This window comes from Saccopteryx leptura, chromosome X (genome assembly GCF_036850995.1).
Source record: "Saccopteryx leptura isolate mSacLep1 chromosome X, mSacLep1_pri_phased_curated, whole genome shotgun sequence".
In the NCBI taxonomy this organism is placed as follows: domain Eukaryota; kingdom Metazoa; phylum Chordata; class Mammalia; order Chiroptera; family Emballonuridae; genus Saccopteryx; species Saccopteryx leptura.
In genome coordinates this window covers 110,613,713-110,632,074 of record NC_089516.1, presented here as the reverse complement: position 1 = coordinate 110,632,074, position 18,362 = coordinate 110,613,713, and the positions used below count along the sequence as shown (strand labels likewise).

General features: G+C 40.9%; 1 protein-coding gene across 1 annotated transcript; it reads left to right on the top strand.

Moving 5' to 3' along the window:
• Positions 1 to 2,422: 2,422 nt before the first annotated feature.
• Positions 2,423 to 16,777, top strand: KIAA1210 (KIAA1210 ortholog; the record flags this gene model as incomplete). Its single annotated transcript, XM_066357870.1, is given in 10 exon segments — positions 2,423 to 2,490; positions 2,791 to 2,899; positions 3,233 to 3,343; positions 7,771 to 7,923; positions 9,070 to 9,175; positions 9,471 to 11,504; positions 11,604 to 13,025; positions 13,958 to 14,106; positions 15,074 to 15,179; positions 16,611 to 16,777. Coding segments are annotated over 10 exon segments (4,425 nt in total), but the record flags the coding sequence as incomplete, so codon positions are not given.
• Positions 16,778 to 18,362: the final 1,585 nt, after the last annotated feature.

Sequence of the window (18,362 nt, the reverse complement as noted above, 5' to 3'; positions counted from 1 at the left end):
CAAACAGTTTAAAGGCAGCTGGAATTTCACTAAGGATTGCATTAAATCTGTAGATCAATTTGTGAAGTATTGCCATCTTGACAAGATGATTCTTCCAAGCCATGAACATAGGTTGTCTTTCCATTTATTTAGGTCTTTTTGAATTTTTTTCATCAGTGTTTTATAGTTTTCAGAGTATAAGTTTTCCATGTGTTCTGTTAGATTTATTCCTAAGTATTTCATTCATTTTGATGCTATTGTAAATGAAAGTGTTTTCTTCTTCTTTTTTTAAATTAACTTTTCAGATTGTTCATTGTAAGTATATAGAAATATAATTAATTTTTATATATTGACCTTATATCCTGCTACCTTGCAAAACTCATTTATTAGTTCTAATAGGTTTTAATAGATTTCTTAAGAGTTTTATAGACAAGATCAAGTCATATGTAATTAGAGATAATTTCACTTCTTTCTCCTCTCTAATATGGATGCTTTTATTTCATTTTCTTATCTAACTTCTTGCTTAGAACTCCCAGTGAAATGTTGAATAGAAGTGATCAAATCAGACATCCTTGTCTTGTTGCTGATCCAAGGGAAAATCCATTCTTTCTTCGGTAAGTATGATATTAGCTGTGGGTTTCTCACAGATGTGAGAGGATGGATGTGTTTAACATGAAAAGGTATTGGATTTTACAAATGATTTTTCTATATCTATTAAAATGACCATGTGGGTTTTGCTTTAATTGTATTTATATGATGTATTAATTACATGAACTGATTTTCATATATTAAAGCAACCTTGCATTCTTTGCAAAGGCTACTTGGTCACAGTATAATTCTCTATATGTTGCTTGGTTCAATTGCTAGGATATTTTTTTTTCTTAAGTGAGAAGTGGGGAGAGGTAGAGAGACAGACTCCTGTATACACCCCAACCGGAATCCACCCAGCAAGCCCCCTACCGGGTGATGCTCTTCCTATCTGGTGCCATTGCTCTGTTGCTCAGCAACTGTGCTATATTAGCACCTGAGGCAAGGAGTACTAATTAGCACCATGGAGTCATCCTCAGTGCCTGGGGCCAACTTGCTTCAACCAAGCCTTGGCTGTAGGAGGGGAAAAGAGAGAGAGAGAGAAGGGAGAGGGGGAGGGGTGGATAAGCAGATGGGCGCTTCTCCTATGTGCCCTGACTGGGAATCAAACCTGGGACTTCCACATGCAGTGCCGATGCTCTACCTCTGAGCTAACTGGCCAGAGTGAGATTGCTAGTATTTTATTGAGGATTGTCACATCTACATTCATAAGAGATAATAGGGCTGTAGGTTTCTTTTCTTTTTCTTTGTCATGTTTTCAGTTGAAACTTTGAAGGTAAAATATATTTCCATATCCCAAAGGGAGTTTTTTGTGCTTTTATCCTTTCATTTTTTCTAACTTTCCTCTGATTTGACACATAATTGTCATCAACCTGGTCCCATTCCCAATCAGCAGGCATTTCCATCAGAGTTTACCAAGCTGTGGGTGTGCATGGAGGAGTGGTAGGTTCACAAGATGACTTTGAAAATAGGATAGATGTATTGCAGAACTCTTGTGTGAAAGAGAAAAGGACCTGGTGAATGAAAATCTCCAGCATCAGGGAAGATATTTGATATTTTAAAACATCAGAACAGAAATACTAGAGAGAAACTCAAGTATAAAAGGTCTTTTATAACTCTGACCTTGATAATAGCAAGACTCAAGTTTTTCCCTCTCATTTCACAGGGTTGCTACTATTGAATTGTATACTTTATTTTATTTTACTTATTTATTTTTTTAGCGTGTGTGTGAGAGAGAAAGAGAGATTGGAGGGATAAACAGGGACAGACAGACAGGAAGGGAGAGTGATGAGAATCATCAACTCATAGTTATGACATCTTACTTGTTCATTGATTGCTTTCTCATATGTGTCTTGACTGGGGGGGGGGGTCCAGCTGAGCCAGTGAGCCCTTGCTCAAGCCAGAGACCTTAGGCTCAAGCCAGAAACCTTGGGCTTCAAACCAGCGACCTTAGAATCAAGCCAGTGACCTTTGGGCTCAAGCCAGAAACTATGAGGTCGTGTTTATGATCTTACACTCAAGCTGGTGACCCCATGCTCAAGCTGGATGAGCCTTCACTGAAGCCAGTGACCTCAGGGCCTTGAACCTGGGTCCTCAGTATCCCAGACCAATGCTCTATTCACTGTGCCACTGCCTAGTCAGGCTGAATTGCACACTTTAAGTGGGTGAATTGTATGGTTTATAAAGCATATCTCAATGAAACTATTATGTAACAAGATATGTGTTGTCTGACCTGTGGTGGCACAGTGAATAAAGTATCAACCTGGAACACTGAGGTCGCAGGTTCAAAACCCTGGGCTTGTCTGGTCTAGGCACATATGGGAGTTGATGCTTCCTGCTCCTCTCCCCTTCTCTCTCTCTCTCTTTCTCCTCTCTAAAATAAATAAATTAAAAAAAACTTAAAAAAATTTTAAAAAGATATGTGTTAATCATTTTAAAAATAAAAATATACAAAAGTACAGAAAGTAGAAAATGAAAATCCTCCTCCTGTCCTTAGTTCCATTTCTCAGAGGGAACCATCACTACGAATTTGGTGGCAACTCTTCCAGACATTTTTTCTACAAACATAAATAATATATGTATATAATGTACAAGTTTTTGTGTCAGCACGTGTCCATCTCCACCTCCTTCTGTGTTGTTTTTGGTAGGCTATATTATATACATGTGTCTTTGATTCATATGACCCTTGGGCTGCTTTTATAGGAACTTTTCCTTCATTTCCAGGACCCAAAGAAGTATATCTCATGACAACATCTTAATGGGAGCTCAGCCTGAGAGACCAGCACGTAAATTATACCCATCTCCAGAGCTTGAGAGAGGCAGATCTATGGAGGTAATAATGAACTTGAATATTAGTGCTTAATAATACTACTCCTCTTAACCCCTCCAAAAACTAAAAACAAAAGCAAAACAAAACAAGGAAGGAGGAATTTGGCCCTACTTCCTTACTCTCAGCTGATTCTACCCCCACAAGGCTATTGTAGACATTGAATAAGAGAATGTACAAATATATGATGTGCTTAACTAGTGCCTGGCATGTAGTATTGGCTTGTATTACCATATTCACTTCTTTTGACACACCCAAGAATGTTTAAGTATTATGATACTGTCATTCCATTGTTGACATGCGAGCATTCTAACCTTCATGTTTTTCTTTCTCTTATAGATATCTCATGTGAGCAGCGGGCGTAGAGCTGTTTCTGCATCTCCATTTGCAGTCATGCCCCATTATGAGGCCAGAAGTGGAACCTGGGTTGCAGGTGCAAAGATCACTGAGGTAATAGAGTGAAAATTTTCCAAGTATGGCAGCTTAGTCAGACTGACAGACCTATGCTTGAATTCTTGTTCTGCTACTTATTGGCTCTGTAACCTTGGGCTGATTGCTTAAGCTCTCTGAGCTTTCCTTTCCTCATTTACAATGGGTATAATATTATTATCTACCTCAAAAGGTTGCGTGTGAGGATTGGTTAGACTCATAGAGGTTAAAGAAATTGTTCAAGCTCACCCAGATAGTAGGGTTGGACCTGGAAAACTGATCCAGTTGTCCTGACTTTAAAATCCATGGTCTTTCCGTTACTGCAGCCTCTAAGATGGTGAACTTCTTTGTTTCTGATTCAACAGGGAAAAGGTTACACCTTTAGTTTCCATAAAATGCAGCATGTATACAGCACAGTCTTACCTCCGGCTAATCCTAACCATTGTTCAGTCAGACTTTTCTAGAACTCTGATCTAGAAATGCTCCAGAAGAAACTGGAGATATTTCCAGGGAGATTAGCAGCTGTGATCCTCCTCCTCTCAGCTTTTACTCAAAGATCCCTGTGTAACTAGGAAGGCCACAGAGGGAAGACATTCTTCTCAACTGGAGAGCTGAATATTTTGCATTTGGCCAAAAGTCTCTTGGGTTAATTTCTGACATGGCTGCTTAAGAAACCATATCTCTTACTCTTCTTTATGTACTGTGCATGGAAGTACTTCTATGTACATTAGCCATAAAGGGTAAAGAAGCAAGCACTGAGATGCTTAACAATGGTACTGGTCTTATGTTTGTAAAGAAGCCCCTCGGACAGCAGACTGTTTCCCTCTTGCACACTATAGTAGGAAAAAAATCACTTTCATGAACTTTCTAGTCCAGTTTTAAATATCAATATCAACTTTTGCTTATCTCTACAACTACATTTCCTTGCCACCTAGTTGCCAAAATCTAGGTCTACATGACCACACAGGCTTATTTCTCACATTCAGAAAGGGAAAATGTATATGTTGGGTTCTTTAATCTTTCCTTCCTTCCTCAGTTCCAGCAAGAGAGAAACTATTATAGCAGAAATAATTAAGTTTTTAAAAAATATTATTTTTTGGTGTGAAAATCAAAGAGAAAGATTCTAGGGGCATGTCCTTTAGCAATGGAGGAGGTGGGGAAAGCAGAAAGGCAAGTTTTTTAAAACTGGTTTGGGCCCACATTTCATACCTTTGGCCTACTCCCTTAGTCCTTCCCCTGGGAAATAGGGCTTAAGACAGCATACAGTGTCAACAGAACCTGAGTCATCACCAACCAGATGGACATGGTGGGAAACTTCCCTTCAGTGCCAAAGTGGCAACTCTAAATGACAATATAATCACTAAAATTGAGTCAAATCTCACACCCAGTGCTGCATAAAAAGCTGAGCAAGTATGAAGATTCTTAATAGAATAAGTGAGCAACTGGGAGACTTGGGAGATGGTGGGCAAGGATATTCAAGTACATCATTCTGTTAGAAATACTGACACTGAGCCAGTTTTTGTCCCCTGCCAGATTTTCATCTGATGTTCTGTCTGAATTGTTAGGAAAGTGGGGACCTAGATTACTCTCCAAGACATTTCATGTTCTATTTGAGGATAAATAGATAAAAAGATGTAATAACATTTTTCTTGTTTTTGAATCAAAATGGACTCACTAGTTTAAGAAAGTGAAGCTGTGAAGCAGTTTTTCTTACTGCTCACAAGCCTACCTTTCCCTGTGTGTAGTAGCTTCAGACAGGTAGCCCAAGGCCAGTTATACACCATGTCTGGTGTCAACCAATACTGAAACCCCAATCAAGTGGACTCAGAACCCACACAACTAGTGATTAGCTGGACTCAGAACCCACACAATTAGTGATGGGCTTTAGATCACACTAGAGCTTGACCCAACTAGCCACATAAGCAGCACATCCAAAGAGGAATCCTGGGAGACACCAGACCCTGGTGGAAACAATTCCACCTCAGGAGCAACCTTTGCAAAGTGACTCATACACGGTGATTGAAAGTTATCCTTGTAGTCAGCCAGCCTGAAGAGTTAACTCACTCAAAAAAATGCCAATAGCGCTCAAGACTCAATTACAACAAGACAGTGCACAAAACCCACAAGAAAAATTCCTGTAGCACTGAGCTCAGGTGGTTTGGAAGATTACACCACTGAGCCCAACAAACAATACACCTATGTCATGATGCTCTCATAAGTTTGGGAGTCATAGCAGATCTATCTAGTACACAGAAACAGACACAAAAAGGCAGACAAAATGGAAAGACAAAAGACACATGCCCCAAACAAATGAACAAGAGGGATCTCCAGAAAAAGAATTAAATGAAATAGAAGCAATCAAGATCCCAAGGGCAGACTTTTAAAAAATGGTTATAAAGATGTTCAAGGACTTTAAGGGAATAATGGATTATCTCACTGAAAACTTAAATAAAAAGATAGTAAGCATTAAAAAGGACATAAAAACCTTAAGAAAAAACAAGTCAGAAATGAAGAATACAATATTTGAAATGAAGAAAACACTAGAATGAAACAACAGCAGGTTAGATGCAGCAGAGCATTGAATCAGTGATTGAGAGCAGTGGTCCCCAACCTTTTTTGGGCCACGGACCGGTTTAATGCCAGAAAAAAATTTCACGGACCGGCCTTTAGGGTGGGACGGATGAATGTATCACATGACCAAGACAAGTGGCAAGAGTGAGTCTTAGATGGATGTAACAGAGGGAATCTGGTCATTTTTAAAAAATAAAACATAGTTCGGACTTAAATATACATAAAACGGAAATAATGTAAGTTATTTATTCTTTCTCTGCAGACCAGTACCGGTCCGCAGCCCAGGGGTTGGGGACCACTGATTTGGAGGACAATCAGTACCCAAGCAGAGAAACAAAAAGAAGAGCATTTTTATTTTTTTTAATATTTTAAAGATTTTATTTATTGAGTTTAGAGAGAAGAGAGAGAGAGGAAAAGAAGAGAGAGAGAAATGGAAGCAGGGAGTACAGCATCAACTCATAGTAGTTGCTTCTTATATGTGCCTTGACTGGGCAAGCCTGGGGCTTCAAACAGGTGACCTCAGCATTCCAAGTCAATGCTTTATCCATTGTGCCACTAGAGATCAGGCAAGAAAAGAAAAATTTTTTTTTTTTAATGAGGAAAGTCTAAGGGACTTCTGCAACACCTCAGGGATGAAATCTTAACAAACCCTCATTGTGGCTATTTTTTCTGTGAAACTTTGAAGGCCATAGGTCCTGAGCTAGAGCAGAGCCTATGACAGAAGCAAGCACGTCAACTTCATGACACCAAGGATTTTGTTTTGCGCATTGCTTTTAGGCCCAGTGCCTGGAATGGGGTGTGGCCTATTTTCGATGCTTAGCTAGTATTTGTTAAAGATAAAATTGGGATTATAATTCACATCAAAAGACTGTGGCAGGAAACAATGCTTCACATCCCATGTACCATGACCTTAAGACTGGAATCAACTAGATTAGTCTGCTGAAGCCTAAGGAAAACCTATCTGATCAATTTCATTCATTTATTTATTTATTTATTTACAGAGACAGAGAGAGAGAGTCAGAGAGAGGGATAGATAGGGACAGACAGACAGGAACGGAGAGAGATGAGAAGCATCAATCATCAGTTTTTCTTTGCAACACCTTAGTTGTTCATTGATTGCTTTCTCATATATGCCTTGACCGTGGGCCTTCAGCAGACTGAGTGACCCTTTACTCGAACCTGCTACCTTGGGTCCAAGCTGGTGAGCTTTGCTCAAACCAGATGAGCCCGTGTTCAAGCTGGCAACCTTGGGGTCTTGAACTTGAGTCCTCTGCATCCCAATCGACACTCTATCCACTGTGCCACTGCCTGGTCAGGCCAATTTTATTTCTTTAAAATACCTACTAAAGCAGTTATAACCAAGACTACTTCTGTAGATATTTTAAAATCCCAGAAAATCCATCTTGATAGAATTAAGATAAGCAACTAACACCGTCAAGATCCAATCCAGATGACTTCTAGAATGATAGGAGCAAGAATTGTAATTTGGGTGCCAAGCCCAGATCATAACCCAAAGACTCACTGGACAAAAACTGAATATCCAAAGACAGCAAAAGATAAACTTTAGACTCAAACAAGATTTATAATGAGCATCAGTAGGACTATAACACCAGAATTCTGGTTTTGATAAAATAAGTTATTAAAGTTTCTATCTTTGGGGGATTGGCAAAAGTGTGCAGCAACCCAGAGTGTGAGCTAAGGCTTTTGGTCTTCACTTTCAGTAGGTACTAGAGGTGAAGACGGAGGTAGAAAATTCTTCCTTTGGCATTTTTTTTCACTTTACACTTTTAGTTCTTCAACCATGAAGCAGCAAGAGAAAATCCATAATTTGGAGGAAAGCACACGTTTTAACTTTTTCTTTCTATACTCCTTTACAGATCCAACCACTACGCCCATGCCAACCCAGCATCAGCCAACCTCTTATGCAACCTGACACCATCTGTAAGGACTTTGGAGAAATGTCTTTGGGTTTTGAGCATCCTGAGACCCAGCGAAAGAAGGCTTTAGCAGAGAAGCTTACATTGAGGAAGGTGAGTGCTAGCCCCTTCCTAAATGGCAAGTTTCTGGGTCTGGGGTAAGAGGAGTACACGTCAAAGACAGTTTCTTGAGCTTTCTTTTCTCCTGTTCTAGCTCAATACTAAGGAGATACTTGGGGAAAGAGATGCCATTCTTAGCTTTTAATTTGCATGGTGGTTTACATTTTCTCTCCAATTCTAAATTCCAAATAATCAGACTTCAATTTATAAGCACTATAAGGAAGGCAGTATCTGAACAAAAAGTAGTTTCCAGTTACTTCAGGAAGAAAATAACGAAGATTTTCACGGAAGTATGCCTCTATAGCTTTAAATGCCAAAATCTCAAAGGTTAGGGTATGTAGTATTTTTTGAGAGGCATATATCCATATAAAAAAATCATTGGACACATGAGAGGGCATGCATGTATACTTCATACACCCAGGTCTATCTGACCTCATTTACTGAGAAATAATTTTGGGCTGAGTCTCTGCATACACATGCCAAGTGGGAGCATAAAGAGTTGTATGTTTGTCTTTAGATACCCATCAAAAAGGCTTCTGTTAAGCAAAGTTGGGACGCTGTTCAGTACAGTGGTACTCTGACATGTCCAAAGCTACACTGTGATTACCTAAAAATCTTGTTTATTCTAAATTAATTTCAACCACTTTCATATAAAGGCTAAACCCTGATCCACATTTTTCTTTTGAGCTGGAAAGACATAATGCATGTTTTCACTCAATTCCCTGTAAAAAATATACCAAACTGGATTTGAATTTGGCTCCCATGTCTCATGAAGCAAATTTCGTAATTCCAGTGTTGCCAAGAATATGATTGCTGTCAAGCCGAACACCCCATTTTCAGACTCATTGTCCTGCAGTGTATTTCAGAGGTTTCTGGGGTGTTTTAGAGAGTTTCCTGCAGCATATCACTCAGAGATTAGAAACTTCAAATGTAGGTGAACCACTTCCAATAAGTAAAATGATCAACAAGTGATGGATGCCATTAGAAATCATTTTCATTGTTACTGTATTGTTATGTTCCCAGCAGAGCCATTTGGATATCAGGAGGGTTTTCCCTGTTTGTTTGTTTTTTCCTTTGGCAACCATGCAAGGGTGACTGAGCACTTTAGTCTGATTCAGGCTCTTTCTTTCCCTCTTTTAGATGAAGCCAGAGGAGAAGGGGAGAAGCTTTCAACTGACTTATGAAAAGAAGAGTCACACCAAACCAAAAACAGCCAACCAAAGGAAGCCCAGAAAAGACAGCACAGGTTAATATATCTTCACCCTCACCCAGAAGCATACACTGCAAGCTTAATTGCACAGTGCTATATGACAGGAGCTATATAATGAGAATTAACTAGACTAGCTGTCCTTTGTCCTCAGAAAGCTTTCTATTTAAGATGCATACTAATGTGGTCCAGGTTTTTCCATCTAAACTGCCTAATTGATCCAACTGCCACTTTTATGGGATTTAGGTGAAGAATTATAACTGGATCCCTATTTTGTCTTATTTTAGGAAGTCAAAACATATATTTTTCCTTTTCTTCTTTCTATTTGGTACAGGTCCCTCAAGTCAGGAACAGATCAACAACACTGATATTTATGAGACATTAGATATTACGGGGAGTCAGGCCTACTCACAGCCAGCAGCATATGGAAGACAAAGTGGAAAAAAAGGATTAAGTGCTTCAGGAAAGAGTGAATTTGGACCTAGAGGAAAGAGCTCTAAGCAATCCAGTCAAAGGCTTGGCTTACCTAATATAGCTGGGTCTCCACCTGCCGATAAGATTGCCGAGGATAGCCCTCTCTGGCTCTTACCCTCAAAGAAGCAAGCAAGAGTCACTACTCCTCGGGAGTTGCTTTCAGAGAAAAACAACATGGAAAGGAGAAATGTCGGTTTAAATCGTGAAGTCGGAAAAGCATGGATGCCACACCCTATACCTAAAGACACGAAAGGGTCCATGGTTAGTGGTCAGTCACAATACCATGAAGACAGGGCTTCTGGAACCAGGAAATTAGAAGCCAGAGCTACTCTTTTACCAATGGTGGAAAGCCCTTCTACAACTCATGAAGGTGCTATCTTTTCAGTGGCAGGGGAGGCTCAGGCGTGTATGGATCCTTCCCATGTCCAGTCAAAAGAGGAAGATGCTTTCAGCTATGATTCACAAAATGTTCAACTTAAAGTGGAGTCAGTTCACGATAGCTCAACTATCTGCAAACAAAAGTCTCCTGGAAATGTCGGCGCGACCTTTACAGCAACTCTGTTGGATATGGAAAGAGCTTTGGCACAAGAAGGTATTTCTGTAGAGAGGCTGCCTCCCAGAAGCCTTTTCTGGTCCTCAGAGGAGCTGGCAGCTAAAAATCTCTCCGTTTCAGACAGTGTTTCAGAGGTAGAACATGTTTCTGAGCAGCAGCTGGCTCCTGGAAACTTTCTCCAGTCCTTAGGGAGGTCCGAAGATGAAGTCTTCGCAGATTCAGAGAATGCTTCGGAGGAAGGCAATGGTTCTGAAGAGCAGCTGGATCCCAGATGTGCTTCCCAGGATTTGGGGGAGCATGAATATGAATCAGTTAGTTACTTTGAAAACTACGATGATGTTAAAGGCTGGAGTAGCTCTGAAGAAGATCTACCTCCCAGCCACTCTCCCCTGGTCTCAAGGGAGCCTGAAGACCAACAGGAAGTCTCCTCGGTTCCAAAGAAAACACAGGAGCAGTGCAGTATTTCTGTGGAGCAGATTGCTCCCAGAAACCTTCCTCAGCCCTTTGAGGGGACACTTGTTCAGCAACAACATTCCGCATGTTCATTGAGTGCTTCTTCAGAGAGGCTGTCAGTGCCTCCCAGGCATCTTTTCCAGCCCTGGTTGAATCCTGAATCTCAGCAACAAGCCTCTGCTTTTGATTGGGACATTTCTATGGCACCAGCACCTTCCAGAGCGTCCGCAAAGCACTGGAAGACACATACCATTCAGCATCCAATCTCTTCAGTTCCACAAATGACTGCTATGCAAGGGGTAACTTCTATAGAGCTGCAGCCTTCAGGAAATCAGTCTCAGCCCCCAGTGAAACCAATAGAGCAAGAAATCTCTGCAGGTCCAGAGAACATGGCTGCTGAGAGGAGCATTTCTATGGAGCCTCTGCCTCCTGAAGGTTTTGTCCAGCCTTTGATGAACCCGAATGTTGAACAAAATAGGTCCTTAGGTTCAGCAAGTGCTGAGAATGTCATTTCGAAGGAGCAACCATTCTCCAAGTATTGTCCTGAATGCTTGGCAAATGCTCAAACCCAGCGTATCTTCACAGCGAACTCTCTTGGTAAAAGTGTGTTTGTGGAGCTGCTGCTTCCAGAATGCTCTTGCCAGGCCATGGGTATTGCTTGTGACCAAGGGAGTGCTTCTGCAGAATGGAGCTGCCTTGTAAAGCCGATACCTCTCAGACGCACACGCTGCCCCTGCGTGAGCACTGACTTAGAACAACAACCCTCTGCAGGTTCTGAGAGCATTGCTGTGGCCTGGGACATTCCTGGGGAACTTTTGCCTCCCCAACTGCTTTCTCAGTTGTCAGTGAAACCTGTTGCCGAACAAGAAGTCCTCCCAGAATCAGCGGGTGCTCCTGCAGAACGGAGTGGCCTTGTGGAGCCAGTGCCTCCCAGACACACTTTGCCGAACTGGATGGCCGCTAAATTTGAGCAAGAAGCCTCTGCAGGTCCAGAGAGCACTGTGGCTGAGCAGAGTGTTTGTACAGAACCTCTGCCTCCCAGAAAACCTTCTCAGCCTCTGATGAAACCAGTAGTCAAGCAACCAACCTCTGCAGGTCCAGAGACTGTTGCCATTAAGGAGGACAAATCTACAGAGATGCCATCTCCCAGACCATGTTCTATTGTGAGACATAAAATCCATCAAATGACGTCAACTGTTGAGAATGCTGCTGTTGAGAGACCCATTACTGGGAGGCCACTCTCTGCCAAGTATCCCACTGATGTCTTAATAAAGTCTCAAGTTCAGGAAATGGCCTCATATTTAGAAAACACTGCTGTGGAAAGAAGCATGTCTAAGGAATCACAACATCTTAGGCGTCCTTCCCAGTCATTTGTAAAGTATATGGCACAGAATGTTTTTTCAGAGAACCCTGATACTGAGGAGCAAGTCTATGTCAATCCTCTGTCTTCAAATCAACCTTCCAACTCTTTGTTGAAGCCTCAAGCTGAGCGCCCATTTCCCTCAGATTGGGAGAGACCTGATGATGAGGGAGGCATTTCTTCAACACAGCTGCCTGTGCTACATCCTTTGCCGCCCTTGGAGATCCCTGAATATCCACCAGAAGTTTTCTCATCTTCAGAGAATATGAAAGGGAAACATCCTCAAGAGAAAGTGCCTCCAAGACACCTTTCTGAAGAGCAGCTGCCTTCCAGATGTCCTTCCCAAGTTGAGGATGAGGCTGAATTCCAGCAACAGATGTTCTCAGCAAGCTCAGTGAGCGTACCTGTAGGAAGGAGCAGTGCTGAGGATCACTTACTTCTCAGCCAGTCCTCTCAAGCTTTTTCAAACCCTGAATATCAGCAGCAAGTTTATTCAAGTTCCACCAGTGCTGCTGCTGAGGGAACCATTTTTGAGGGCAATCCTAGCAGCTGGGACCTGCCAAGTGGTCCAGCTTTTTCAAATGAATCTAGAAAACACTGCCAAGGCTCTGAAGACCTCAGTAAGAACATCCCGACTCCTGCTACTAAACCTGGGGAGGACATCGTCACTCCTGCTTCGCCAGCATCTACTTCTGGTGGCACTCATTCTAAGGAGGAGGTTCTTGAAAGTAGTGATCAAATTAAAAGTGAATCAAATGTGTCCATCAGTGAGGCTGATATTGAAAACGTTTTTGGAGTCCGACTGAAGAGAGTCCCTCCTTCACAGAAGTTCAAGAGTGAGAAACAAAACCTTTCCACCAGGTTTCCTTCAGTCTCCTCGAGTCCAGTTTCATCTTCCTTAAAAAGAGAACCACAAATTAGCAATGCTTCCCAGGGGGTCCTGGCCATCGCAGAAAACCTCCCCACAACATCTGACTTTGCAGAGAAGGAACAGAGCAAGCCCAAATCTGACAGCATGCCCAAGAAACAACCTGCTTACGATGTCTCAGGTGAGACTTGATCTTTCCAGATGGCAGATAGGTACTAAGTGAAGGGAAGAACTGGAAGTCAAAGTCTTGAATGGGAGGAAGTCTGTTTTAGCCTTGCCTGCTGAGTTATTGCATTGATAGGGCTGGCTTGTTGATTTAAGGCCAAGATAGTGCTCCATTTTAGATTAGTGGATTCTTTAATGGACATATGACTATCTCCCCATTCCCTCTCTCTCACCTTCTGTACACCTTACATTTAGCAGAAATTTTATGCTTTTCTCAAAACACTTTTACATGTGTTATTCTTCCCCCAATACTATGTAGAGTTTTAAAGCCAGCTCATTAATGGATCACTGTTCAGATTTTCAGCTTGAAATCTTAATTTACTGGAAGTGCTTGTATTTCCAGAGCTTCTTTGCTTACCTCAAATGTCTAAGAACCCAGAGGCAGGTGATCTTTTGAGCACTAATCTCTCACAAAGCCTTTGCACCCTCAAACTCGACATCACATAGTCTTGTATATGCCTATGACCATACCCATGTACTCAAACACTTGCATGAGGAACTACGAAGTAACAAATACTGTAAACATTTCTTTGGAGTTAGAAGAATGACATCAATAGTCTGAGCCTCTGACCTCCTTGGAATTTTTCCAGCCCACCATTATCCTATCATGCTTTGAAGATAGGAAGAGGGATGGACAAGGGAGGGAAAGGGACCAGTAAGAGGACAGTATGCAAACTAGGCAGTATAGCTTCTTATCTACCCATGGAATTCCTGCTTTGCCAGGTTGTGGGGAGGACACAAAAAAAGGAGGCCCTTCTCTGTGTAATATCTACTTATTTTCATTTGGCAATTCCCAAGGATCTTATTGGGACATTATTGTGGATAGGCCCCAGCCAGGCTCAAAACTCTGCCTTGCTTCAGTTCTAACTCCTTTCATTCCTTTCTCAGGAAAGGCTGCTGGTAAACAATCAGGTTTTGCCACCTCAGAGCCAGCTTGGACAACAGCAACAAAGGGGAGTCAGAGGAATTTCCCAGCTCAGGTTCCCGTGAAAGAGCCAGAAACCAAGAATAAACCTGGAGAAAAGACTGAAACTGAGGTACTTAGATATGGGGTAGGAACTGGGACAGCCCACAAAACACTCCAAAAGGTTGCTGGAGACAATTAATTAAGCTTGCTTTGGCAACTTGGCCAGACACACGGCTCCCCACTTCTTTGGTTACATTAATCAAGGCAGGGGGACTCTTCAGGGGAAAATACTTGATTTGTTCTCAAATGAACTCATGCCCCATTTTGTGCTCATAAAAAGTGTGTGAAAATAATGAATATAAGAAAATTCTGTAAATCAATCCTGTCTTAAATATTTTAGAACAGAATTTCATGAAATTGGTTAAAAAATAAGGAATAAGTTATTAAAAAATACAAAAAGTAAAGGTAACCACTGGGGTGAGAGTTGAGCAAATACCCTTATAGATATTTCATGCCTCTACGTGTATATGTGTGTATAAACTTCTTATATTTTATATAATATATAAAAACTTGTTAATTTAGACCAGTTGTGGAGATTTTAATTTTAAACTCTTTAGCTGTACAATTTTGAAAAGACCTATAGTTATATTGTTTCCTAATGCAAGGAGTGCAAGTCGAACTTCAACAAGTTTTGCTAAGTAGAAATCCTATGGAACTCCCTTCAATTAATTATTAAGATTTGTTTGTAACCACATTCTGTTAGCTTGCCATTAAGTGCTAGGGAAAATGTTCTCAAGTTAAATAATTCTCATTGACCTGTTTATATGATTTGTATCACTAGACAACCTTTTCTTCCAAATCTGGGAAGTGGTAAACTTGAACTAGCTCAGGTTTTGTGAATCTAAAATTTGAACCAAAGTGCTATCAGTGCTATTTCTTTCCTTATCTTTCTATTTCTCTCTATCTCTTTCTTTATGATTAATGTTGACCTGGTGATACCCAGGACAGGGCTTATATCTTGTGACCTTCTGAATAAGTAATTTGCTGTTTCCATGTTAGGACTTACAAGCTTCCTGTTTCCTTTTTTTGTATTAAAGGAAGCTGGCCTTCCTCATCAGGACCAACAGAGAAAGACTTCCACTTCCAGTATCAAGAGACAGGAGATTGTTGAAAGGATGAAGATATCTGAGTCTACCAAAGCAGGTAAAAACACATTCCCCAACACCCCCCCCCAAATAGCCCTGGCAGAATCCTTTGAAACTTTAGCAATTTCAAGCTCAGACAATATATATCTTCCCCTGACTCCAAACCAGCGTCATGAGTCTCTCATGGCTATTCAATTAGATACAGCTATATTTGCTTATTTTTAGGAAAATTCAATCAATATGACTAGTAAAAGTCCAGTGTGTAACAGAGTAGTTTCCAGTCTTTTATCCTACTGAGGAAATTGTGTAGATACAAAATTGTGATTACTTACTAAAATGTTCCTAAGGCTAGTATATTCCAGAGGAAAGAACCAAGTCAGTCACTTTCCAGTTCACAGCAAAGCATATTTTCTCACCTTCCATATTCCCAATAAAACCGTTAAGAATAATCCACTATAAACACCCAATGGTATTGAATTTTTTAAAAACTACTTAAAAGCTTGTTTCAGTCCCTCTGTATTCTGAGCAGAGGTATAACAGGTGGGGAAATGTTGAAAGCCGAGAAAGCATTATGCTGGGATATAATAGAAAGCGATTTCATCAATAGTTATATACCAGAGGATTTTTCCCCCCAGCAGGAACAGGGGGTGGAGAGGATGGATTTATAGTGAATCATGTTTGTCCTTCCCCTTAGTCCCCCTCATGAAGAAATTAGACTAAGAATTTAAGAACCCATTATCTGGCCATGAAATAATAGCACCTGCTCATAACTATGAACAATCTCAAGTGGTTCTCAACTTACAATGCATTAGAATCTCTTGTTAAGTTTTTTAAAACATTACAGATGGCCCTGGTTCCATTGCTAGAAACCCTAATTCATTTAGTTCAGGAAATGGCAAGGACCTTGGTATTTTTGACAAAGGGCTCTGGATAATTCTAATGTGTAACCAGGGTTGAGAACCACTGGTTGAGTCTAAGCCACTAAGTCCATCATCCATAAAACAGGATGAGGGAAGAAGTAGAATTGGGGAGCAAGGTGGTAGTCTGCTTGGTCAGAATAGTTGTTGGTACAGTGTTATTTAGCATAAGACTTTTACTGGGTGGAGCTATTTTGTCATCATTCATGTCACACAGCATCATGAATTACCAAAAGGAAAATACGATTACCTTATTTGATAATTTAAAAACTGAACAGATACCACACAATATGTTTTCTCTTTGGCCTCAATTCAAAAATTAAGATGATCCAATAACCACTGTAAAACTGGCAGTTACAGTTGTAAGCATTTTCTCTCAGACCTTGTCCATGTCCCTGTGGCCATAGCCATATTTATTTTACCCCTTTTCCGTACCACCTATGACATTGCCCATGCAGTCAGTTTTGGAAACCAGAATAAACAAGAAAGAAGGAAAAAATTTATTGTATCCTATAAACATACTCAGTACCTCGACCTTCTTATCACTTGTGTGTTATTTGTTCTGGTTCCAGTGGGATCTGAAAGTGAGAAGACATTTCAAGCGCCTACCGTGAAAAAAGACACCAAACAATCTTCATCTCACCCTGTCACATCCGAAGAGCCATTTGAGCCAGTCTGGTTCTCCATGGCCAAGAAGAAAGCCAAGGCATGGAGCCAGATTTCAGAGCTCTTGCAATAAATAGCTCCTGGGTGGAGAATGAGCATTTCAAATGGTAATTGCCAAGAGCTGTATCAATGGTATTAATGCCATCTGATGATTTATCTGCTGTAACCATTTTTAATAAGCAAAAATGCTTTAAAATGGGAATTAAAGCTAGCAATTATGTGGATGAAACAGTGCCACAAATGCTTAGTGTTTAGTATAGTCGCAGCCAGCATCTGAAAACCCAGCATTTCTTCTATAAAAACTGTGTGAAAATGTTTGCAGTGCCCTAGCTAGAACTGGCAAATTTTTAGCTTTGGACAATGTGTTTTAGAGGGGAAAAAGCAAAAACATTTTGTTGGAGAAACTAAGATAAGGCTCATTTTCCTTGACCAAGTAAGTTAATTCTAGTGGAAATGTCCAGATGATTTGGCCCAAGGATTGGCTTTTATGTTTATGAGCCTAGTTAAATGCTTCAGTTCTTTGGTTGCTACTGTAAGCTTTGCAAAGGCCCCTAGAAGAGGTGATGGCAGTGAAAATTCTGGGTCTCCAAGGTAAAACTGGTACAGCCAGTCCCTCCGTCAGCCAGTTCCTTTTGAAACACCTTCTCTGTATACCTGGAAACGGCCAATGCCTGCAATTTATACCGAGTTCTATCTTTGCACATTCCCCATGTCAACCTGTCACAGGTCTGGCAGCAGTGCGGACCTTTCTATGAGGCAGAATATTTCTTGGGATTATCATGTTCCTTAGTTCATGGGTCCTTGACTGCTTGCCCCAATGCCACTGTGACCCTCTTCAGTGGCTCAGAAGTGTATTGGATTTCATATACATCCTGTTTTTTAAGCACTGAAGACCCTGTTGAAATTCTATAGATGCCAGAAGCTATATTTTCAGTAAAGAAACCTCCCATGAAGGAAGCCTGAGGCCACTGGACAGGGCCTTATCCCTGGCTCCAGATTTAAGGTTTAGAACTGCGTTGCCCAGTTTCTTGTCCCTTTCCCTCAGAAAGCTGTTTCACAAGATTTTAGCCAAAAGAAGACCAACATACAAATATTCACTTTCCAGTAACTGGAAGCCTAAAGTGATTAAATCAGCCTCACCCTGCCCTTATTCCTAAAAGCATACACCTCAATAGTCACTAAGTTTGACAGTCCTCACCTCCCTAGTGAACCGCTCACCCCAGGTCCTTCCCTTCTATTTCATTCCCCAAACACATCAAGCACCGGGAGCTCCCTTTGGATGCCTGGACAGCACCTGGCTCATTTTTTAGGAGACCCAGAGTGTCTTCTCAGTACACTTTTCACTGTGTTTGCTTTTGTCACCTCGGGGTTACTTTGCTTAAACAGAAATGCAAGGATAGATATAAGTGTGCCTTTAAGTTCTGAGTAGGGTGTTGCCCCATGCAACAAGATTCAGAGAGGCAGTGAGGTGCCAGAGGTAATTTAAGATGCTGGGTTTTGCTGATAATGTAATGTGACATTATATAATCATATGCTAGATTTTGCATTTTCTCTATAAGACATCGATTCTTGATAAGGTATCTTTGCCTTTCTGATAATGCTAGATTATTGATTGATTTGGTTTGATCTCCTTTGTATTCCCATAGTAATAGTTCATT